At 33.0% G+C, this 26,916-nt stretch overlaps 1 protein-coding gene across 1 annotated transcript in view; it reads left to right on the top strand.

Moving 5' to 3' along the window:
- Positions 1-2,464: 2,464 nt before the first annotated feature.
- The window catches only part of LOC140443157 (E3 ubiquitin-protein ligase AMFR-like), a 105,931-nt gene continuing 81,479 nt past the window's right edge, over positions 2,465-26,916 (top strand). The window contains exon 1 of the mRNA XM_072534251.1: positions 2,465-3,028. Coding sequence (XP_072390352.1) covers positions 2,777-3,028 — 252 coding nt within the window. The 5' untranslated portion in view covers positions 2,465-2,776. The remainder of the gene's footprint in view (positions 3,029-26,916) is intronic.

Raw genomic sequence — 26,916 nt, 5'->3', positions numbered from 1 at the left:
TGTTAAGAAAACCTGAGGCGACTTCAGCAGCAAGGGCGCAAACATTTAACAAAACGAATGTAACCAAATTTTGGACATTTTGGAGGATGTTCAAAAACATCACTTATATCCTCCTCATAGGGTTTACAATGTTGATGAAACTGGACTTATGACCATTCAAAGTCTTCAAAAGTTTTTGCTTTAAAGGGGCGACGGCAAGTCGGATCTCTTATATCTGCAGAAAGAGGTGTTCTCAGCACATTTGTAATTTCTATGTCAGCTGGGGGAAATATAAGGGCTAGAGAAAATGACACAACCTTTTTTTGCATTCCCCCCACTGTAGCCATAAGCTGCAGCCACTCGATGTTTCTTTCATGGAGCCCTTAAATACATATTATGTCCAAGCGATCGAAAGATTCTTGCGTAATAATCCTGGTAGATTAGTAATACAGTATCAGGTATCTAAACTTTTTGGAGAAGCATTTCCATTTGCAGCTACTCCAACTATTGCGGTAAAGGGGTTTGGAAAATGTGGCTTAATAAATATAAACAGACAGAAGTTAATTGACGTGGATTTTGCTGCAGCCATGACCACAGAAATTTCCGTGCAAGATTCTATCTCTCTTCAAGAAGCTGAAAATCGAGAACTGGGTGTTGAGTACCAAGAGGAAACGTCTGCTGTGGTGCCAGGAAAAGATTTGGCAGATTCGCAACAAAATATTTCTCGACGTCAAGAGACACCACTTGCAAGTAAAGAGAACCCGCCTTCTGGAAAAATAGATTTCCGACCAGCAACCTCTGCATCCAACGCTTCAGATCCTATGTTTTTCAATGACCACAGACAAAATGTCACTGTAGGATCTGGAGATCCAAACTCTACATTCGTTCTAATCTCTAAAGACTCGTTGTCAAGTACTTCAACATTCCAGCCCAGTCCACTACCTTATTTCAGAACTTCATGTGATTTAATCAGCAACTCCAAGGGCAAGGGACACTATACTTTTGCTGTAAGTCCACAGGATATTGTTCCAATCCCTAAAGCAAATATTATCAAACGAGAAAATAAGCGAAAAAAGGAACAGCTGCAGTTTCAAGATGGAACTAGTAGCCGCAAAAGCAGAAAAAGAAGAAAAGGAAAGACTTAAGAAAATAGAGCTGGAACTGAAAAAAGGAAAGCAAAGTAACAAGAGGAATGAAGGAAGCAAAGAAAAATTTAAAGGAAAGCAGAAAACGAAATCAAAATCAGCGAAGCGTGCTTTATTTATTGACTCGAACAGTGACGTGAATGATACTGATTATCTATTCTGCGGAGACCTATATTCCAAGTCAAGGGAAAATGAAGGATGGATAAAGTTTTAGGACTGTTTACGACGGGCTCATGAAGCTTGTGCTGGGTGTGAAGAAGAAGACAATGACTTTATTTGTGACGTTTGTAAATAAACTCGGAGTGAAACTTTCTTTTTCTACGATGGCAATAATGCTTTTATTTTGAAAATTCACTTTCATTATTTAGTATTCAAATTCCGTTTAAATTTTGTATTTTACATCAGGAAAAGTGGCCACCTCATGGCCAGTTTGCCCCACCTCGCAGGGCAAAGTGGCCATTTACTAGGGTTAGGTTAAAAAATATGTATCTAAAAAATTTACCGAGATAAAGTAAAAATTAAAATTGCCTTATGTAGCTAAGTATATAGGACATCGTATATTAATATATAGTGTATTTCTTATTTATTTTCTTCAAGATAAAAAAAAATATTGCTTAGCGTGGCCACTTTGCCTACCCTTCCCATATGAGTTTTAAATTTTAAAAATCGTTGCGATTCGAATCTTTTACTGACAGATATTCTTTTAATTTTTTATTGTTCATTTAATGTCTGTATTTTTAATTTTGAATTGACCGAGAGTAATGAATCAATCCGAAGAACCGCTATTTCGTGACACTACCCGTAACGCCTTCTCATAGCGCTTATGCCGTGACGCTCGCCTCAGTATTTTACTATAGAGAAAAAAGTAATACAACGTCAGTATAGAAGCTTTGCTTCAATACTTATTTTCTTTTTATTTTTTTTTCACTCAGTACTTGGCAAGTGAAAGTAGTTGGGATCACCATCTTAAAAATTATTACATGGAGTGTTTAGATTGTTGCAAATATATCTTTGTTCATTATAAGCTTTTGGATTAAAAAATTGCTTTTCGATTTTTGAAGTATAAATAGAAACCTCAAAATAAACGTATTTGAACTGAAATTGTGGTTAATTTTCATTAGAAACAGTAAATAATAAGATAATAACTACTAATAACGTCTAAAGAACTGAAATCACGTAATAATCAGGAATCTGTTTAATTCCAGACTATATTTCAATATTTTCTTTAATGCGGTTCTGTTGGGTATTCTAAAATATGTAGGTTAAATCAACTCTGATACAGATTATGGTATGACAGGCTGACTGGAGGGGTTGGAAGTGACAGTGACATTACTGATTTGACAATTTGATACTTGAGAATATGCAGGAGCTTTATGTTACAATTTGTACTTCAGAGAAATAAGTTGTCTTTCACTTTACAAAATCGGTACATAACTATCGCGGCCAGACAAACAATTTCTATCAATTTAAAGAAAAGAAAATAATTAGTGTTGCCAAAATTAATGAATGTTTCATAATAAACAAAATTGTGTTTGTATTTTCAGTGAAGAGTATGAAAGTTGCAATATGTCAATGCCTTTTTCGGTAAACCAACAAAACAAATTAAAGTAGATGAAATAAACATTATCCGAAATTGAATAAACAGTGTCACCATGCCAATGTTCCCGTTTGAAAGACTCCCCTTACCCAATTTAAAAATATACTCTTCTGTAAGTGTAGTGGCCCTTTCAGCCTGCATTTATTATGCTATCCAGATTGTTAAAGAACCTTCCTGGAATTATATTCCAACGGTAGAGAAAAAAGAAAATGAACCCTGGAATGTTACTAATCCAGATCCTCGAACTGCGGGACAGTTTGTCTCTGATGTTTTTACTGTTATGATAAGAGAGCCAGTATGTGTTTGGGTAAGTCTTTTGATATAAATCTACAACTGTTTTTATCTTTTCCAATTTGCAAGGATTACATTACAACTAAATACCTTAATGTGCACATACCTTCTTTTCTATTTAAAAAAATGTAAAGGGTTGTTTTGTTAAATAACAGAGATGTTTGAGTAGCTTGTAGTTAAATGTGAGATGTGTTATTTAAACTATTATAATGAAAGTGTATAAAGACATACTTCAAATCTGCATTTTTCTTTTGATAGTTTTAGATTACCAAATTTAAATTCTTCATTTTGATATACTTACCTTAAGAGTAACTAAGGATTGCAATGGAAAAAAAATTGTGTACATGCCTTTTAGGCAAATCAGGAAAAGAAATAACTTTTAATGTAAAGAAAAACTAATAATTGATACCAATGACAAGAGTGTGTAGCTGAAAATAGTAGAGGAGAAAGAGTTCCAATCATATGGATATAGATTACCTAAAGTTATATAAATTTTGTTTATTATTAATGTACAAATGTGACTCAGTTAACAAACTTTGATATCTATAATAGGAATGAACCCTTTGTCATCAACAAGTATTAAAATTTTTACTGATTCATATAATTAATGTTTATCATAATGTAGATTATTATATGAGATGTTGAAAGTTTCACATATGAATTAGAGAAAACCCAGGGCAGTTTTCAAGTTCAAGATCCATACAAGTTTGATATTTAAATGTATTTGGTCATTAGTTATTAGTGTTACCTATATTAATGCAATTCTTGCATAATTTACCTATATTTATTTATTGAATTTTTGCATTTTTGATTTTCTAATTGGCTTGTTAGAAATATAATTTTTTTAAATAATATACTTGATACTTAATGGTATACATATGGAATAAAATTGAAATTTGGATCTTCAAAGAAAAATTAATGAAGTTTATTTATATTAAAAGGCAGTGGCAGGTAGCTCTTGATATTTGAGCCTGAGGGGCACAAAAACTAATCTATATTTTGTTTATGTTAATTTGAAAATTTGATGCCATCTAAATAATGATCCTTATGTGGTATATGATGTATTTGGAGAAGCCAAAGATCTTTCATCATTGTAGTTAGCTTCTTGTATTTATATAAAATAATAAAAAAAAAACAGTTCAACTTCATAAGTAATCAGCTGTAAAATTATATAAGTAAAGCAATAAATATTTAAATAACCTTTTCATTTTTATTAAAACAATTTATTTTATTGTAGATAGTTTCGGTTGATCAAAAATATAGGAATAACACCATAAATATTGCTCAAATTGTATAAAGCAGTAAATGTTTAAATAAACTTTTTATTTATATTGAAATAGTTTATTTCATTGTAGATAGTTTTGGTTTATTAACAATATAGCTATAATACTCCATAAATATTGCTCATTAAAACAAAGATAATTAATTCGTGGCACCAACGATTTTCTTTAAATCTTGACTTAAGTATGTCATTTCTGATTCTATTTTAAGTATACAATGTACGATAAAAACTAGCTTCATATGATATTTAAAATATTGGAAGGGAAATGTTTGGAATATTTTAAATGTGAATTTTATTAAACAATTAGGTTACTGGTTAGTGAATATTTTAAATATTCCTTTTATTAAGTAGTTAGAGTACCTGTAAATGCCTACTAAGACAAATCCTGCATTTTGTTGTTTTGTAGTTATATCACATACTTTTTTAGCAGTTAAGTAGTTCTAGAATATGCTTGCAAAATTCTTTTTTATTTACATTTGAGTTCGTTTACATTTAAATTCTAAGAATTCCTGATGGTCTAATATGTGGGGGTTGTTTACCAATTATAGAAAAATCACATTTTCATTGTATGGACAGTATTGATACGATAAATCGAAACACACTTTAATCACTTTACACCTTACCATTTGTCGAAATGTTTTCGTGTTTATATTTTGTTGTCTTCTTCTTAAACATTCTTTTCATATCAGAGGTATAGTCACTTTGATAGCTGCTCTTCAAAATATCTGTAATAAGCTGCATTTACATTATTATGTAATATTTTTCAGCTAGGAAATGTGTCTTCTTCCCTTTTCTTGCCCTAATACTTACATTACTATTCATAATGATCCCAAGCAGCTCATATTTGTTTTCTTTAGTTATTTGACCCAAATATTCCAGTTTTCTAATTTTTATATTATTTATAATTTTTAATTCTTTATTTAGATGTCACAACAATTGAATATTGATGTCCTCCTGATTTTAGAAGTTTATTTATTCAAACATAGGGAAAGCCTGTGATATACACAAAAGTAATCAATTTATATCATTAATACATAATAAGATAAAAATAACAATTACACTTAAAATATAGTGCATACACTTATTAAAAATATAAAACAATAATATATAACATAAAAATACAACTAAACAACAACTACTTAACTATTGGTGCTTTTAATATTGTCCATTAATTTGCTTTTTAATATTTATACAGATGAACAACTTTTAACTGTTTTAGGAAGTTTATTAAAAATATCAAAACCCTTAAACACCAAAGAGTTTCTTGAAGCTGTCCTTTTTGTTTTCACAATGTGTAAATTGCAATTACCTCGAGTAGTACACAAAACCATACCACAAAAGTAAGCAGGGGTCAAATTATTTAAAATTTTATAAATGAACACCATTGTAAGATAAAAGACCCTTTGTTAAACTATAACCCACTGCAGTATGCTAATCATTGTTGCTATAGGTGTATATCTGCTTCCACCAAGAATGATACTCGTTCCATGATTTTGTAATTTTTGCAACTGGGCCGATTGATTTAAATTGAAGAGAAAAATAACTGATGAGCAAAAATCGAAGTGAGGTTGAATAATTGCATTAAAAACTGGAATTTTAGTTGAAGCGGATAAAATTTTAGATATTCTTGAAAAAAAAGTATAATTTTTTAGAAATCTTTTTTAATATAAATTAAAATCATTAGGTCATTAGAGACAATAAATTATCCAATTGAAAACCAAGGTACTTAATTGTTGTGATAGTTTATGTCGGGGTTGGCAGGTTTAAACCAACTTTTTTTTTTTCTTAAAAAAGTTTTTTTATTGATTTTTTTTTCTTTGTGTTGTTGATATCATCCTAATATAACTATCCTAACTACAGCTCAACAAACTACAAATTTTAAATTATTCTAATAATTAAAACAACTGTAATTTTACACTAGTAATATGTATGTATTTAAATTTTTCTTCATTTTGTTATCTCAACAAAAATATAATAATTCAAGACCCTCCTGATGGAGACCCCTTTTGAATATTTCTATTGTATTTTATTATTATTATTATTATTCAACAAGGTGGTTCTCCCATAGCATCATTCACTGTGAGTGATGGTGCGGTGATCAGGTGGCTCAGGGGATTCCCAAGTTGATCTTCTGTGATCCAGCAGCATAATAGTTTATAGTTTTGACTTGGCACTTAGTGCTTATTTTAGTTATTTTACTTTTTTTTTATAAACACTTGTGTAGTGATTATTAAATTGGAAAAAAGAGAACATGTCCGGTTTAAGTGGACGGCAAGGGTTTAAGAGGAAATGACAATGACAGAAGCACATTTTTGTCATATCTGCTTGACCCAAGGGAAAAATCTCCTAACTTAGATGTAACACAGGAAGAGACCTCAAAAGCACTGGACTTTGCAAAAGAAAAGTATCCCGAAATTGACGTTTTACCAATAATTGTAAAGTTTCAGGCAAAAAGTGTACCTTCTCAAAAACATTTTTTTGAAAACAGTGTCACTTCAAAAGTGACCCCGATTGAGTGGTGGAAAAGCGACAAAAATATTGACACTAACATCATTAATGTTATTGAACAACTTCACACAGCCCAAGCGTCTTCAGCTGGCGTTGAAAGAATTTTTTCTTCCTTTGGGCTAGTGCAGTCGAAACTTAGAAACAGGTTGGGTACAGAAAATGCCTCCAAATTTGTTTTTTTATTTAAAGTGTTTAATACATTGCTTCAAATGAAGATAAATTATATTTTTGTGTTTTCAATCTTAATTATTTTGAATAATTTTACGTTTGTTGTTTTTTTTGTTATATTAATTTTTTTTATGTAAATAAAAATAAAAGTTGTCGTAATCATTGTTTTCATTGTTTATTACTATTATTTTATAAATATTTCATTCATTTAGTCAAGTATTTAGACTTATAATACTTTGTACCAACTAAACCTGGTAATAACCAAAAAACCTGTTTTTTCTAAAACCTTGGTTTTTGCCAACCCTGGTTTCTCTTTTATCATTGTCAATTTGAAGATTAACAGTATTTATATCAATATTTGAGTATTTATATTTTATAGATATTTGTATCAGGTAATCCTTAATGTAACAATTTGTTTCATATTTTATGTTATATACCAAATAAGTGCAACCCACTGAAAAAAATGTTGTATTATTACCTAGTATATATAATGGGACAAATAAAAAAAACTAACTGTGACAATAAATTGAATTTAAAAAAATATTATTTTGATCAAACATACCCACTGAATCGCATTCTATAATAAAATTCAAAAGTTAGTTTTTGGTGCATTGCAAAAAAATTAGTGTTGACAAATTAAAAAAAAACGAATTCTTTCTGGTTATAATTATGGTGAGAAACATATATTGAAAACCTTATCAAAATAACACTAAATTAATGTTAAATCACCTTCCTACAGCATTATATGCATATTTGTGCTGGTCTGAGACTAATGCAGGATACTGAGTGGGGAAGTTCTTATTTTTGACCCAAAATTCTTTCAGAACTATGTAAATTAATTAAGTTGATCGAAACATGACAGTTGTATCGGAAACTAGAGCAAGTTGTAAAATTTAGAACAGTAGATCAATCATCTACAGTTAATTCAGCAGTTTATCTGAAACACCCTGTATGTCTTTATCGAGACATTTTATTCCACAGGTGTGAGCCTTTAACATTTAAATTTGGTATGAAAATAATATATAATTTAGCAGAAAATTAATGTTAATTTATTTAAAAAATAATCCAACATTTAAAAAAATTCACATTAAGATGAAGTGGGATAAACCAGAATTTGTATTTTTTTTAAAACCTAATGTCTTAGTGTTATAAGTTAGCTAGATGTGTTAATTAAGTACGTTGTAGTATTATAAGTATTCTTTAAAACTCCTTTTTTGCATGTGATGAATTAAAAAATGTTAACCAGTTCCCTAATAATTTTTACAGAATTTCCTTCATTCGCATTGGTTAAACCTCTATTGTAGGTTCCACATACCCACTTTATACTATTAAGACACAGAATCGCATGTTTTTTGTTAGTATATCATCTATAAAAGAAATATTTCAATATTGTTCTGAAGCTATTTTCTTGTGGCATCTTGATATTTGGTATCAACTTCACAAATATCAGTTTTACTTCTTCTGTAGCTACTCACTACAGTGGCGGATCCAAGGGGGGGGGGGGTCACGGGGGTCATGACCATCCCCAAAACAAAATTAAATATCAATCAAATAATCCTAAAAAAAATAATTTAAAACCCATCAACCCTATAAGCAGGATGTCAAGAGTTGAAATGATTTAAACTCATTTATTCTAGGGGTAAGTATAGAAATCTACGGAAGCCTTTTAAAATTGCTCTTTAAAAAAATCAACAATTCTAAATACAGTAATACCTCGACTAAGACTTCCACGAATTCAGAGTTACGCGATTTTAAAATTTTGTCAATTCGTCATTTGAGTGCCAAAGAATCGTTCGATTATCGATGAGATAGAATTACCGTCCACACATTATTGCTCATTCAATGTACATGACATGACTTTTCGCACGAAATCCGCACATTTTTATTTTCTATTAGGTATTTCTTATCTTCAGTTTTGTCTACGAATTGGTTGTTTGTAATTTGAATATGTATTATAATTGTTGAGGCTGTGTGCTACATTTTATAATTTATCTATAATAAATATCAAAGTGAATATTGTTGTTGCATTAGCTCTGTCTGATACGTTAGTGAATAAAAATAAAGGAACTGAGGGCTGCTGTCCAAGGTATTTGCGAAATTGTGAAACAGTAGTTTGTCTTAGTCATGTTTTAGGTACAACTGTAGTCGTCTTCTTCAGTCACCAAAATTAGATTTTAAGTAGGCTACTGAGGCCATCGAGGGCACTAAATGCATTCTTCAAAATAAAAGATCAAATGCTGAATCTGGTTTTAGCAAACTTTACTATGATGTAAACAAATAGCTGAACAACTAGACATTAAATTGAAGATGCATCGTATAGTTTCTCGTCAAACCTGTCCTCAAAATCAATCTGCCAACTCTTGCGAAGAATATTTCCGAAGATTTATTTATTTACCTCTTTTAGACAATATCTTAACTGATTTAGAAGAACAACTTTCACCAAAAGTTATGAATCTATTTAATCTTCGAGTTGTTTTACCTAAAACTGATAACACACCAGAAGATAAAGTTGCATTAAAAAAAATTGTTGACACCTTCCACGACATTATTGGACCAACTACTTACTGCATATTCCACAGTAGAACAAGAGTTTTCACTGTGGATTCAAAAGTGGAAAAGAGTCTTGCAAAATAATGGAAAACTTCCTGATTGTATTTTAGAAGTATTAAAAAACTGCGATATTCATATGTATCCAAATACCAGAATATTTCTGCAAATATTAATTACACTGCCAGTCAGTGCAGCAACAAGTCTAAAGACTTGGCTTAGAAATATAACTTCTGCGGAAAGGTTAACTGGTTTAGCACTCATCAATGTGCATCCTGAAATTTCTCTAGATGTTGATGCAATCATAGAGCGATTTGCTAAATCGGATAGGCGAAAAGAATACATTTTTATAAAATTATATACCTAATATTTACTTATCTTATTCTTATAGTATTTTTTGACTGAAATTTTATTTACCACTAGTTGCCGGCCGTTGCTGACAATTCGTGAGAAAAATTTCAATACCGAGTAAAAAAATATTTCACTCACTTATAGCCTAATATGCCTAATTGTAGAAATAACTATTCCTTAATTATATTATGTTTTTTGTTGAATAAATCAATTTGAATAAAATGCTGTTAACACTTATTTTTAAGGTTTCTTCTTCAATACGGAAGGGTAGCTATAACTACAGCAAATTGTTCTCTATCTTGAGCTGTTCTTAGTATCGAATGTGTGTCCATGCCTGTCCAGTCTCTTACATTCTTCAGCCAGGAGCATTTTTTTCTTCCTGGACCTCTTTTTTCTTCTACTCTCCCTTCCATTATGAGTCGTAGAAAGTTATATTTTTCTTCTCTGTAAATATGTCCTAGATAACTCGTTTTTCTGTTGTTTACAATATTTAGGAGTTCTCTCTCAGTCCTCATTCTTAATGTTATGTTAAATATTAAATGTTAAATACATTCATTAATGTTTACACTTACATTGAGTTATTGCATTTAAATTACTTAACTTTGGTTTATACTTATTTATCCTTGGTTTGTTCTTGATTTTGTAGCTATGGGTTTGGTGGGTTTAAATTAATTGTCTTTAAAATAACTAGCTTAAATTGACAGTCCTTGACTTTTCTGTATTTATATTTTAATAACTTTCCTTTGGTTTAATAGTCTTGTACACTTGATTTTACTGTCATAGAGTATGTGGGTTTAAATTATTTTTTTTTTGTTTAAGTTTAAGATCCCTTAATGCTGTACCCTTCTTTGCACCCGTAGGGTATTTGGGTTTTAATAACTTCTCATTTGTTTAATATATGGTTTAAAATAACTATTGAAAAAATCCACAAGGAATCTAAGTTCCTGTAGTTGGCTGTATACCATATATAACAAAATTTTTTATTAAAAATCCTTTATAAAAGGTATATAATATATTATATTATATACATTTTATTTTATTATATTATATAATTATTATATACCTTTTATAAAGGTTTTTTAATAAAAATTTTTATTGAAAAAATGGTTCCTTTACATGAGGCACAAATCATATCAATCTTAAAGGTGCAAAAATCTAAATTCTATATCAAAATCACCCTCAAGACTCATGACCCCCCTCCCGGAAAAATCTTTCTGTTGATCAGCTATTGAAAGGTTCAAAAATTTAAATCCTGTATCAAAATCACCCCCCCCCTGAACAAATTTCTGGATCCGCCACTGACTCACTACTTCTGAAACTTTGTCAACTCTTTTTGCCTTCTTAACATTTGCAGCAAAATTTTCTTTTCATGCAACATATTTTCAAAAGTTTCATTCTGGATTGTTTGTTGAACATTGTAGTGATTGTGCAGCAGATGTTACTTGCATAAATGTTAAACTGTCTTCAGCACATATAAACACTTCTTCATCAGGAGAGAATTCAATAAATTTAGGCGGCTGTAAAATAGCTTCATCCATAATTTATTTGAATGTTCATTCACCATAGTTTGTTTTCTTCCAACATCGAATACTAAATCTGGAATAACCTCCTTAAACAACATATATATTGTAGCTGTTCTGAAACCATTCGCAATTATATCGATTTTTAAATTGAATCAAAGTTCTCCAATCATTTTTGCGAAGTAAAAGTCCTATTAAGAGAAAATGTTACTGTTCAAATTTCCCACTAAAATTAAGGTTTGGGAAGCAATATCTCAGCGTGGTGCTACACCTCTCTGTATAGTTAATGGTACTATTGATAGTGATAAATATTGTGACATCCTAAAGGGTTTTCTTCTTGAAACGGCTCATGTTTTATATCCATGGTTGGCGTTTTCAGCAAGATAATGCAATATGCCATACTTCTGCTTATACTCAAGCTTGGATGCAAGAACACGAATTGGCAACAATTCTGTGGCCAGCAGCATCTCGAGATCTTAGCCCCATTGAAAACATATGGGGACTGATGAAGATTGAAGTGGAACGAGCAGCGCCACGAGATAAAGAAGGTTTAATTCGGTTAGTTTTACAGGCCTGGAACACCATTACCGAAAATTATGGCCTTGACCTAGTTTCAGGAGTACCTGGACGTTTAGTTAAGTGTTTAGATTTAAATGGAGGTTGTATACGTAAATGAGATGAATTATTTGTTGAAATTTTATATTTCAAGTGATAGAAATAAATACCGTAAAATTATAATTCTGCTTTCTTTTTGGACGATTTGGACCAATCAACAACAGAAGCTTTTTGTTAAACAATTTTCAAAGACGGTTGTTTCCATCCAGCAGTTTTGAATTGCGACATAGATAGTGTTTAGAAAAGCAGTATTTTCTGGCGCATACCCTGGTCTCGAATATTTTTTCTTGTCTTTTCTTGTCTCTTTTCTGGATCCATAAACATTATATTCTATCTTTATCTCTTGAAAAAAAAATTAATCAAACACTGGTGCAAGAAAAAAGATTTGAAGTATATTTTTACCTTATAACTAGTACTATTTAACATATATTCGAATAAATAAGGATCACGTACCGGTTTTCCCTGTTTACTGATTTACCTCCCAATACCTACATCTTACATTTTCAAATATAAAGTGTTGCATTTTCATAGAATCAAAAATAAAAGAACATCTCTTGCATTTTTAATACTCTTATATGACCTTTATGTGACCTTCAAATTGATACACCAAAGATTTAAATATTTATTATTTTTTAAAAAACAAGATTATACAATATGTAATCCTTCGTTGTTACATGCAAATTCTTGGAAATTTTCCTCAAATAACATTTACATTCTGTTTGTTTTGAGTTTAAATCGGGATATACTGATAATTTGATTATATTTTTTATAATTTCTTAGCGAAAACAAAATAATTAACGTGTCTCAAATATTAAAATGGCTGTAGCATTCCAGAAAGCAGGCAATGCATTTCTATTAATGGTTCTTATTCTTATGAGGATACTAAAGAGGTGTCAGAGTCTACTTCTAGTGTTTTTTGCGTATTCTGGTACTTCTGTTTTTTATGCGGCTATCGGTACAGTATGGATGCATGTTTGACAAGTTGTCCCTTGATAATCCGACATGTATTGGACCAAAAGGGTGTCGGATTACCAAAAGTGTCCGGATTACCGAAAGTGATTATATATTTGGCATTGTTTTGCTAGCAGTAGCCTACAATATTCTTAAATTTTGGGAGTAAAATGCTACCCAGATTAATATGCAAATGAAACACTCATTTCGGCTAACTAAAACATGTTTATTAAAAGGAATATGGAAGCTAATAAATTTAGTGTACATACAGTGTGTAAATAATAACTTATAAACATTATACGTACTAATAACTAAATGCCGCGAGTAAGGTAGATTAATTATGGACGTATGTAGAATGTAGATACATATGTACTGTGCTCACACTTTGAAGATATCTTTGATTGTCTTTTGCTTTGTCATCGCTTGTTCTTGTATCTCCTTTAACATCAAATTTTTTTCAATTCATATGATCTCTCCTCCTACCAACGCATCAAAGTGTGAAAGATTTTTCATCCTGTGCTTTCTGGTTCACGTGATCATCAGATTCTGTCATTTCTTTAATTATTTCTTTATCTGTTAAGTCAGCATTGAGATTGTCATCTAAAACCAACTCTTGTAAAGCTTCTCTTGATTCTGATGAATTAGTCAGATCGTTGCGAATTTGAAGAGCAACATCTAGTACAACTTACACAGGTTGGTCATTGGAATGTTTGTTAACTTCTATTGGAAAAGTGGGTTGTTGGGCCAAATATTCTTCCACGATTTAATCAGTGTAGTAGGCTTGACTTGCTGCCAAGCAAACGCAGCATTGATAATCGCATCTTTGCTGTTAAAATTTTTCAAAATTGAAGTGATGTCAACATTATGTTGACCAGTTTTAATAACGTTTTGATCCATGGGCTGAATCAATGCGGTAGTATTTTTCGGTAAGTATATTGCCTCGATATATCTATCGGCATTTTCGATTTTTAATTCGTCCTTATCAGGATGTCCTGGAGCATTGTCTAACAAGAGGAGGGCTTTCACTGGCAGTTTCTCTTTTCTCTTAGCTCATCTTTAACTTGTGGGACAAAGCTGTTCTTGTACCAATCCAGAAAAACTTATTTTGTCAACCAGGCACGACTTTGCCACATGTACGTAATTGGTAGCTTCTCAAATGGCAGCCTTTGGAAAACTGCGAGACACACTTAGGGTCAACATACCAATTAGCCTCAAAAGAAAAGTATTTGAATAATGCGTATTACCGGTCATGACCTATTGGGCGAAAACTAAGACTCTAATCAAAACTACGACTTCGAAATTGAGGGTGACACAGAGACGAATGGAACGGTCCATGCTGGGAGTGACGTTGCGGGACCGAATAAGAAACGAAGATCTGCGAAGAAGGACGAGTATTGCTGATGTGGAATGCATAGCAGAACTGAAATGGAACTGGGCAGGCCATGTAGCGAGAATGCACGACTTACAATGGACGAGCAAAATTACAAATTGGAGGCCAAGAGCAGACAAACGTAGTAAAGGAAGACCATCTACACGTTGGGCTGATGACAATATCGTAAAGAATGGAGGAGTTTAAGGGAGGCCTATGTCCAGCAGTGGACGTGATAAATGAGGGCTGGATGATGATAATGATGATGATAAAGGAGAAATAGATTCTGTAAGGGGTATTGTCATGAAATATTAGAATTGAATTTGGGATAGGAATATTAATTTTTGGGGCAACAAATACTTGACGCCTAAAAAGCTGAATATATGTATGACTATATTCGGAATCAGGCATGCCAACTTTTAGAAAATAATACACTCCAATTTTTTGAGCTCTTCTTCGATTATAGTATTTGGAATGGGTAAGGGTAAATGCTAAGGTAAAGCTCTGGTAAGGAAGATCTGTTGGCCGAAAGCAGAACTTATGGTTGAAGAATCTACGTGATTGGTATCAATGCAGATCGATCGATTTGTTTAGAGCAGCAAATTCAAAAATAAAAATAGCCATTATGATTGCCAACCTATGTAGGGAGACGGCACTCTAAGAAGAAGGGTAAATGCATACCCTGTTTTTGGAGGTTCTGATGATATTTTTTTGTTGTACTAAAATTTCTATTGTTCTTATATATATTCCTGTATTTTTATATCTGGTACTGATGATAAACTGACTAATCATATATATAAAATCATACTGAGAGTCTGGAATGAGGAACAAATCCCAGAAGAGTGGTGTATTGGGATCGTTTGCCCGCTACACAAAAAGGGCGATGAATTAGAATGCAGAAACTATAGGGGAATAACCCTCCTTAATACAGCATACAAAATATTTTCCAGTATTTTATATGGTCGCCTGAGTGCATATTCAGAATTCTCCTTCTTGGCGAATATCAACGTGGTTTTAGACTTGGTCGATCAACAACAGACCAGATCTTTGTGCTAAGGCAAATACTGGAAAAAACCAATGAATTTAATATCGACACATAACATCTTTTCGTAGACTTCAAATCGGCCTATGATAGTGTCCTAAGAAATAAATTGTATGAAGCCATGGATGAATTCCACATCCCCGATAAACTGATAAGATTGGTTAAGGCTACAATGCGTAAAGTTGTTTGCAAGTCGAAATACAGGGCGAACAATCACAGACATTTGAAACGCATGTTGGGCTGCGACAGGGAGATGCGCTGGCGTGTCTCAACATAGCTCTGGAAAAGGCGGCCAGGGATGCCCAAATAGACAACAGAGGAAACATTTTTAATAAATCATCCCAAATTTTGGCATATGCAGATGGTGTCGACCTAGTTGCCCGCACAACACGCAAGCTAGAAGAAATGTATACCACCTTATCAAACGCATCAAAAAATATGGGCCTGCAAGTAAATGAAGATAAAACTAAGATAATGGCATCAACACCCAACAATAGAGCCAGAAACATCGGCCACCAATTCACGGTTGATAATTCTACCTTTGAAGTGGTTGACAAATTCACATACTTAGGCTCCCTGATCACCAAGGAGAATGTCATGACGGAAGAAATCAAGCGAAGAATAATCCTAGCAAACAAATGCTATTTTGGACTGAGTAGACATATGGGAAGCAGAAACTTAAGCCAAAAAACAAAAATAACCATATACAAAACCCTTATACAACCAGTGTTGGCATATGGGTCGGAGACATGGACCATTTCCAAGGCAGATGAAAATCTCCTGCTTATATTTGAACGAAAGATCCTGAGAAGAATATTCGGTGGCATCTGTGAAAATGGTGTTTGGAGAAGGAGGTACAACTACGAGATATATCACAGATATAAACATATATTTGGTGGTAAAGACGTAGTATCCTTTATAAAAATAGGAAGACTAAGATGGGCAGGACATCTGGCAAGATCACAGCAGAACAACCCTCCTAGAAGAATCCTTATGTCGCAACCTGTGGGAAGTAGAAGTAGGGGTAGGCCAAAACTCAGATGGAGGGATGGTGTAGATGAGGATGGTAGACAAATAGGCGCAGCAAACTGGCAACAGTTTGTTGGCAATGGATAGAACTGACTGGCGTAATAGACTTGGGAAGGTCGAGGCTCTTTTATAGGGCTGTAGCACCAATGATGATGATGATACTGATGATTAACAATTGCTTGTTCTTTAGATGGTAAATTTAATTGTCTTACGGTATTGGAGTAGGTTAATGTTGGAGATGTTGATAATTGTTTGGTGACTGTTGCGTTAGTTTTTAATTTACTATCTATTTTTAATTTTTATTTTCTTCGTTGGCAAGTTTCAGAGTAAAAGCCGTTAATGATTTTTGACAATTAGTTTGATCCATCGGCCGTTTTAAAAAATAAAAATGAATCCTTTGTTTATGTCAATGCGATATGTTTCAAATGGTTTACATGGATTGAATAAACACTAAATTTTTCTTCTCTCTTATTAGAAAATCACTTTAATTTCACTTTTAGTAACAAACCTGTTTTTAGTAGAGGTGGCATAAACCAACAAAAAACAATTTTTATTCGGAGCTGAAATTATTGACAGTTCTCTCAATAAAATATTTTTCATAGTAGAAATCGTTCCATAACATAGTTTTAATTTGTCTTATTGCTTCTACTTTTTATAATGGCATATTTATGTCCTTTTATTTAATGCGAATAAATAATTAAACTGTAATTTATTTGTTACAAAGTAACTAATAAGGCGAATTCCTAAAAAGGAGACTGCAATAAAAAAAAAACAGATAAACACATTCAAAACATAACGGTGCCTGGACTGAATATAAAAAAGTTACACTTGATAAATTAGCACCTGTATATTACTATTTAAGCAAAATATTTGCATTGTTGAAAATATCAAGGCCACACAGTAATTACTATACAAAAAAAAACAAGTAGCAAAAACTCTTTCTGTTATAAACTGTTAAAATATCCAGTTATTTTTAGTATATAAAAGGATTAAATAGTATATTATAAAAGATTAAAATAATATTATTTTATTATACAGAGTGATTTATAACAGACGGATTTTTTTTATCATTCATAACTCCGCATCAACTATCTAATCAATTGTTAGTGTGGTGGACAAACATAAGAAACTAATATCAATACTTATGAATAAGCACATTGAAGTAAAATCATAAAGATAATCGAAACATTGTATTGGAACCAAAGTGCCATAATTCAAAGTTCAAATTTTAAGACACTGCTCTAACTTATTAGATGTTAAGTCTTTTAGAGGAGCGAACATAGATAGTGATCATTTAGTTCAAGCACGATTTAAAGAGAGAATATCCAATTTAAAAAAGGAGAGAAAAAATCGACATTAATAAACTAAAAGATCCCGACATTGCAAATATATACAGACGGCAAATAGAAGATCAAATAAGGACAGAAAACTTAGAAGAAGAAGAAGACATTAACCAACTATGGGCAAATATTCGAGATAATGTGTTACAGAAATCGGTTGAAATATTGGGCAGAACCAAGTCAGAAAAAAGAAATCATTGGTTTGATCATGAGTGCGAAATGGCCACAAATAGAAAGAACGCAGCATATCAAAACACCATCAACGCAGGTTGTACACGGAGAAAAAAGAAGAGTATAGATGTCATAGAAGAGAGGAAAAACGTATCCATCGACGTTAGAAGAGAGAATACGAACAAAACACTCTCAATACAGGGTAAAGTAAATACACTTTTTCTATCCTAATATATTCTTTATATCATTCCCTTTTATTTGCTATGTGGCATGTTAGAATTCGATCAGTTGTTTATTTTGTACTCAGCCAGATGCCTTCTTTAAGTCAATACATCAAAATTTGTCTTATAGTAAATCTATTTTCATCCATAATGCCCTATGATATTTGTATGTAACTCTACATTCATTAATAACGAAGATGCTGCGTGGTGCCTTTTTGGTGCCTTGTTTGTTTTTTCTATCTATATAATATAGTCGTTATCCCCTCCCCTTTTATTTAACGCATCAAACTCTCCAATCGGACCAATAACAATGGAGATATGATGTAATGCTCTTTTGGCGTTGCCACCATGTTTGTTTTTTCCGTCATTGTACTAGTTACTCTCTCTCCTTTCAAACGAGACCTCAGATGTCACTATTTGTCGAGCCGTTTCAATACTTTTTTCCTATCGGAAAAGAGCACAACGTCGCTAAGGAAGATTTCACTTCAAAAACATTAGAAGTTTCCTCATAGATATTTTTGTAATAAAAATATTTACATGTTTTTTCATTTAGGGGTTGATAGTGACCGCTACCTTCCAGCCACGTCTGCATTTCTGTATTCGGATATTACGGAAGTGGTATCTGAAGAATTTTCAGAGTCCTTCAAATACCTAGCCAAAAATGTCTACCAGCTCTTCTACTAGTATATCTGACCAAATTTCATACAATAGTGTCAGATCTAAACTTACCCTAACAATCTGATTTATTAATATTTACGTAGTATATTAATGTCTTTAAGGTTATTATTTATTTAAGGCTATTACTTTTGTTACAACTTACAAACATTTCCAATCTTGCAACGTAATAGATTCCCAAAATTCGAAGATTCATTCATTCATTAATTTTTCAATTTTATGTTCAAAATGTGCACCATTCCTTCGCAAACAAGCTTTATAAGGTTTTTGCAGATTATCGAACACATTTATAAAGAGTGGCTGCTGTAGTTGTTGAAAACAGGTAATTTACTTTTGTCTCTGTTCTCCAATATATTCTGACTTAAATACTGCTTATTATTGTTACTTACATTGCAATTAATGCGCTTTCAATATATATATATATATATATATATATATATATATATATATATATATATATATATATATATATATATATATATAGCTGCCCTGTTGAAACACTGCACAGCAGCATCCTCTTGAAATTATTGCCTGTGCATCTGCCGATTTTGTGCGCGACGAAACTTCCATTAATCTCTAACAAGAGGTGTAATAATATTCTCTCTATAACGCTCTTTTTAATAGTAACTGGACGCTGCTTCTCACCTTCAACATAAGTACCAATACTCTCATGCCCATACACAGCACACCAAATGGTAACTCTTTCACTGTGGAGTGGTTTCTGTACAATGACATATTATGTTCATCTAGCATCTGTTCAAATCCAAAAAGTCGAGTTGTTTCTCGTTACACTTTTACTGGGAGGCCGCTTTGAACATTTGTCGATATTTTTCAGACACTTGTTTCAAACTTTGACGTCCATTTTCTTGTGAGCGAAATAATGCTCTGGTATTAACTTATTCTATTCAGTTGTGAGAAACATTTCCACGACGGTTTTAATCATAGAGCGCTGTTGATATGACAGTTAGTGACGAATAAGCCCAATCAAATACACTCGCGATCATAAAATCCGGGTCACCTTGAAAATTTCAAGTTTTTGGAATATTTTTGCCTCTGGTGCAGTAATAACCTTTTTTTAGGCTAACGTATTTCTTATTTGTCATCAATGTTTGTTTTGAAAGAAAAAAAAAACGGTTTTTTATTGTTTTTTATTGAAAAAGCAGAAAACAAACCAAATTGTTGATAAAACAGGCATACGAAAAAAATGGAAAATAGAGAACGTGGTAAAATGTCAGTGAAATTTCAATGACTAATATCGTGTATTGCCTCCCCTTGTTCTAACAACCTCTTGCAGACGACGGGGCATACTCTCAATTTTTCTCCGGATTACATGTTGTGGTATGTTATTCCACTCTCTCACTAACAGATCCGTAAGCTCCTGTCCGTTGTTAGGAGGAGATGTTAGGGGTTGAATACGCTTTTTCAAATCGTCCCAGATATGTTCGATGGGATCCAGGTCCGGAGACCTAGCTGGCCAGGGTAACCTCGTAATTCCATCCTCGTCCAAGTATTGCATACTGATCGTGGCAACGTGCGTTCGCGCGTTGTTCTGCATAAAAACGACGTTTTCTCTAAGCCTTGCCATGGTATGTATAACATGTTCTTCCAGAAGCTCCGTAATATCCCTTCGTGCAGTTAAGGACCCATTTTCGATGAAGGGTAATTCTGTGTGGAAGTCGAAAGATACACCTCACCAAGCCATGACCGAGCCTCCACCAAATGGCATTCTTGGAGCAATGCAAGCTTGTGAAAATCATTCACCGGTTCTCCTCCAAACTCTTACACGTCCATCGGATCCAGTTAGGCAGAAACGGGATTCATCTGAGAATAACTCTTTGCTCCAATCGTTAATTCCCAAATGCGCATATTGTCGAGCAAAAGTTAGTCGTGCAACTCGATGCGCCAGGCGAAGTGGCGGTCCTGTAGCCATTACCTGAGAAGATAGTCCAAAAGAACTAAATCTTCTCCTGACTGTTGCAACGCTAACATTGCGATTTCGTACTTTCTGTAGACGATTTCGATGCATAATCGCAGTTGAGGTCCGGTTTCGTAAAGCCTGAAACATAAGAAAACGGTCATCTCGTACCGTGGTCATTCTTCTTCGTCCAGAGCCAGGTCGTCTGGATAGCAAACCCTTCTCCTGAAAGCGTTGAAGCACTCGTTGAACCGTAGAAAGGCTTACGCCAACAGTTCTTGCGATTTGCCGTTGAGTGTGACCGTCTTTCACAAGCGCAACAATTTGTGCCGTTTCAACAACAGTCAAGGGTATTTTTGGCAAAAAATAAACAATAATAAACACTAATAAACACTAATGGTGGCAATAATAAACGTTTGTTCGTTGCGTTTGAACAGAAAGTCGAAGCACAAATGAGACATTTAAAACAAGCGGCAGTTACAGGTACCGTTAATTTTGGGAAGTGTGTGCTTTCCCGCGAAATCGGCACTATTTAAATTCTTTGTTGCAAAGGAAACCGCTAAGCCGACAACAATTCCCAGAAACATGCATTAGTTTGTATTTGTGTTATTGTTACATATTTACTATAAAGCTCGTTAAAAATGAAATATCGGTGATTTTCAAGGTGACCCGGATTTTATGAAGCTGTGTTTGATATTGTTCTGAAGCTACTTTCTTGTGGAATCCTTAATACTATTTTTATATTTATTATTTTTATTGGGAATAATCTACAATTTTATTTTAAAATTTGTTTATACACATAATTTAAACTAGAATTAGGGTTAGTTTCCCAGTAAAAATAGTAAGCTGTATGTTCGGTTTCGTAATTTTACCTATTTAATTAAATTAAACAGGAAACATTTTGAATAACGTTGAAGCGCTTATCTTCTGGTACGAACCGGTATGCACTCATCCGAAAATTTTAGAAGAGATGATGTAATTCGAGTTATTGTACTGCTGGTGAAAGTAATAGTGAAATTCTAAACCCGTTTGAGAGTATAGTAAAAATTTATAAACTTTTTATGTTTATACGATTAATGAAGAACTATGTTTTATTTCCGTAATGAAAGTCTAATATTATATCATATATAATAGTTTTTTAATAACAGTGTTTTTACATTAATACAAAATTATTTTTAAAAAGTTATATTAGTGTGGTGATCCTATTGGTGTTTGTGTACAGAAATTACGAAATATTTACTTGACGAAAGTCTAGGACTCTTTGGAGAGTGTGTAATAGAGTGGAGTTCAATCTTATTTTTTCGAATTTCTTTTTCGCAGGGTGCGGAATTCAGGCTTCTTCCATTTTCGAATGAAAAACTTGAGAAGACATTTGTTCGTATTTTCAGTCTGAAAAGTGCCTCATCGTGATTTAAATTTTGTAATTTTCTTAAAAATAAAATTTTTTCATCATCCACGCGCGGTAGAGGATAGCTGCTTCCCTAAGATACTAATCAAAAACCTTTGAGAAAATTTTTGTTTTTTTTTTTATTTTGACAATTGCTCAGCGCTTTTGAAATTTTGATGATTTTGTCAGTTTCTACTTTTCAAGAAAAAAATTCGATAGCGTCAACGATACTGTTTTTATTCCTTTATTCCAGCTATTGGGACATAAAGAAAAACAAAATAGTCAATATAAAATGAAAAATTATGTTTACAAATTGATGAATAACAAAAAAAATCACTGTGGACGATAGTCTTTCTTAGTATCAAATTTAGGCATCAAATGACATGATTCTAGCTTATTCTTAATGAACTTTGATCAAATGAAAGGCAAATATCGAGCACAATTTTATTAATTAAATCTTGCCAAAGTATTTTCTGACATACTGTCAGACATAACAAAATGCTAGAAATATTGGAAACAGCTGGATTGGACGATAAAGATCTACGAATAATTACAAATCTATACTGGCATCAAGTGGCAAGAATAAAGGTTGAACAAGAACTGTCGGATGAAATAAATATAAAAAGAGGAGTGAGACAAGGCTGTATATTGTCGCCTTTACTTTTTAACTTTATTCGGAGGAAATATTTAAGGAAGCCTTAATGGAGACAACCGAAGGTATTATTGTGAATGGAGTAACCGTCAACAATATTAGATATGCCGACGATACCTTAGTGCTTGCTAATTGCGGAGATGACCTTCAAAATCTAATGAACAAAATAAAACAGACTTGTGATCAGTATGGATTAAAACTCAACGTTAAGAAAACTAAATATATGATAGTTAGCAAACAAAATTATATACAGAATGACGGTATAAAAGTCAGAGATGCCACAATGGGCAGAGTAGAGAAATTCGTGTATCTCGGCAGTAATATCAATGGGAGCTGGGATCCAACCGCAGAAATTAAAAGCCGAATAGAACAAGCCCGAGCTGCCTTTGTAAAAATGAGAAACGTACTTTGCAGTCACGATCTTAGCATTGCCTTAGAGTTCGAATGACATCTTGCTACATCTTTCCTGTCCTGCTGTATGGAGTGAAAGCGTGGACTTTAACTGAGGCTATCCTTAGACGCTTGCCAGCCTTTGAGATGTGGGTATACAGACGACTACTGAAAATAATCTGGGTCGACAGAGTTAGAAATGAGGAGATCCTTAGACGGCTGAACCAAACAACACAATTGGTCAATATAATAAAGAAACGCAAGCTGGAATACTTCGGTCACATTATGAGACACCCTGAAAAATATGATCTTTTACATCCGATCATTCAGGGAAATATCCAAGGTAGTCGTGGTCCTGGTAGAAGAAGAACATCATGGCTGAAAAATCTAAGGCAATGGTATGGAAAATCAACTACATCGTTATTTAGAGCTGCAGTCAATAAAGTCACGATAGCGAATATGGTAGCCAACATGATATCCAACGATCGATAACGGTCATGGAACTAGAAGAAGAAGAAAAGTACTTTCGCTTCCTAGAGCATCTTCAGGGGCATTTCGTCAATTTTGGCCTATCCAAATGTCATAAACATAAAATTGTACATAACACTACACTATACAAGGACAAACCGTTTAAAATTATTTAAAATAGGCGAAGCTACATTATGGTCGGCAACAGGAGAGAGAATGGCTCCCGGTTCAGAACCGGGACATTCTGTGATTGTTGGATAGGCCAAAATTGACGAAATGCCCCTGAAGATGCTATAGTGAGCGAAAGTACTTGGGTAAGATTTAATTAATAAAACTGTGCTCGATATCTGCCTTTCATTTGATCAAAGTTCATTTATTCGAGCATTCAACCTTATATCAATCTATTCTTAATGAATCCGTTTCTCCGAAACAATTAATAACCATTATCAATTATTTAATACGATAAAATTGAATTTGACGATTATTTTTTCTCATCTACTACAATTTTTTCAAATTCACTATAATTTTATGGCCCTGGCACAATATTTTCACTCTCCAGGTTTGGGAACAATGTCCTAGAGTCTGATTTGCTGCATATTTTATCATTTATTTTCATACATCCTATTCCCGGCTTAGAGTGTAGGCGCAAAATTTCGGGCCAATGCTTTTTAAATGCATTCTTTTTTTTTCGAATCCTGAGAAAACTAATAAATATTTCTGAAAAATTTAAACGCAGAATGAAAGAATACATTATTACCAAGGGCCGAAAGTCCCTGAAAACTTCTATAATGTTTATTTTAATAAGTTACAGGGGTGAAAAAAAAAAGAGAAAATTTGGTGTGATTTTTAATTTCAAATATCTCATTCAAAAAAACTTTTTGTTTATTCTAAGGGACTTTCGGCCCTCGGTAATAATGTAATCTTTCATTCTGCGTTTAAATTTTTCAAAAATATTTGTTAGTTTTCTCAGGATTCGAAAAAAAATGAATGCATTTAAAAATCATTGGCCGGAAATTTTGCACCTTTAATGTGGACTCGCATCCATCATGGATATGATGCATATCAGATCATTGATTTGATGTTTGTAACCAAAACAAAAACTTCGCGTTATAATAAGCAAATAGAAAAAACTAAATATTCTGTTTATTAAGGTATAATGTTTTACGTCGTTTGTGTATAATTTTTATCGCTAATAGACAATAAGTATCCGATTACCAAAGTAAAATCCGATAAAACCAAGGTTGTCCGTAGAAAGTTGGAAAACTAATAAAACAAATTGATTATATTATTAAAACAGGGCCATCGTTTAAAACGTACTTCAGTCTGAACTAGAATAAATACAGACAAGTTAAATTTTATATAAAATATGATACTACAAATTAACACTGAGAATCTTTCTCAGATTTAAATAAATTTGTTATTTAAGATAATTTTTAATTATATTTGGCATTCTAGGTGCATGTGCATAGGCAGATCTCAGTTTAGGTCTGCCTCTGGTTGTTTTACCTGGTGGTATCCATTCCGTTATAACTTTTAAATCTCTCTTCTCATTATGTGTCCATACCATCTAATTATTTGTGCTTTTATTGCTCTAACTACAGTATTGTGCGAATTAATGTGAACAGAGATCGAAATTGTTTTCATAAGTTGGCACACCTGCTGTGCTCATTCTGTCAACTGTTTTGTCAAAAAAACAATATAACCTCAAAACCTCAAAAACTTAGTATATTGTTCAAAACACGTGCTTTGTGTTTTATATCATTATTATATTTTGTTGTATCTCAGGTTATGTGCAAGTTGGTGTTATTTTCATTGATTTAACTGTGCAATCAGGTTTAACTTTTTAATATGGATATCACTCCTAGGAAAAGAGAAAGGATCTTAACACTTAGTGAGCATACACCAATGACTCAGAGGGACATTGCAAAGGAGTTGTGTAAATTTGGGTACAGTAAACAAAATAATTAAACAAAAAAAAATAAACAGGATCAGTTAAAGTGCAGCGGAAAGGAAAATGTGGAAGAAAACGGAAGACTACTCCTCGAGATGAAGCCTTTCTTTTGCGCGATAACAAATTTCATCCCAGAAAAACAAGTTATGACCTCCGGCAAGATTTAGAAAAGGCTGGAATAAAAATTCACGACTCAACGGTACGCAGACGTCTCTTAGAAGGAGGGAGAAGAGCCTTGAGACCGCAGAAGAAAGAACTTCTGACAACGCCTATGATGAAAAAGAAAAGACTAAATTGGGCAAAAAAATACGCTCATTGGAGTGCGGAAGATTGGAGAAAAGTGTTATTTTCTGATGAGACCCACTTCCTAGTGCAGGGCCAGCGATCAAAATTCGTACGAAAGGTAGCCAATGAGTCACTTTCAGCTAGCCATCTTAACCAAACAGTTAAACATTCCACCAAAAAAATATTCTGGGGTTGTTTTTCATGCTCAGGAACTGGCACTCTTATTCCTATTAAAGGTATGATGAGCAGTGAAAAGTACAAAGCCATGCTAGGGCAACACTTAGCTATAGAGCTTGACGAGGTACAGGCCGAAGGGACTGCAATTTTTCAACAAGATTCAGCTCCGTGCCACGTATCGAAGGTTATGGTGAAATACTTCAAGGATAATAATATTACCCTTCTTGATTGGCCTGGGAATTCACCTGACCTTAATTCTATTGAAAATTTGTGGGCAATATGTAAGGCTAAACTGCAAAAATTTGACTACGACAAAAACAAAAATGGTGGAAGCAGTGATTAAGGTGTGGCTTAGAGATGAAGCAATCACAAACAATTGCAAAAAACTTGTGGATTCCATGCCTAAAAGACTCCAGGAAGTCGTAAAAGTAAAAGGGGGACATATTAAATACTAATTAATGAAAAAATCTCATGTAAGTGTACCTAAATTTTGCCATCGATCTTTGTATTTTTCTCATTTGTCGTCTTTGTGAATTGTTTATTCCTTGTTTGATTTTTTTCACTGTTCTTCCATTTGTTGTTCTTTGAACTGCATCTCTGTATTTACTTCTTGTACAAATCTTCTTCTTACGTCTTTCTCTTTCAATTTATCCACGTCCCATTTTTTCTGTGCTTTTTGGCCCCTCTGTGAGATCTAACGTCATTTATCGATTGTTTGTGTCTTTTTAATCTATTTGATTTCCCCCCAGACTTCCTGGTCTCATCCATGTTATTTTGTGTATGTATTTGTGTTTATATTTCGTGCTACTTACGTCCATGTTTAATGCCGCTGCTAAATTACATAGTCTTTCTCCATTATTGTTTGTTGTGCCATGTATTGAGTTTTCACC

The sequence above is a fragment of the Diabrotica undecimpunctata genome, chromosome 6 (assembly GCF_040954645.1).
Source record: "Diabrotica undecimpunctata isolate CICGRU chromosome 6, icDiaUnde3, whole genome shotgun sequence".
NCBI classification, from domain to species: Eukaryota; Metazoa; Arthropoda; class Insecta; order Coleoptera; family Chrysomelidae; genus Diabrotica; species Diabrotica undecimpunctata.
Note: the sequence above shows the minus strand (reverse complement) of the source record. Positions and strands in the feature narration are given on the sequence as shown.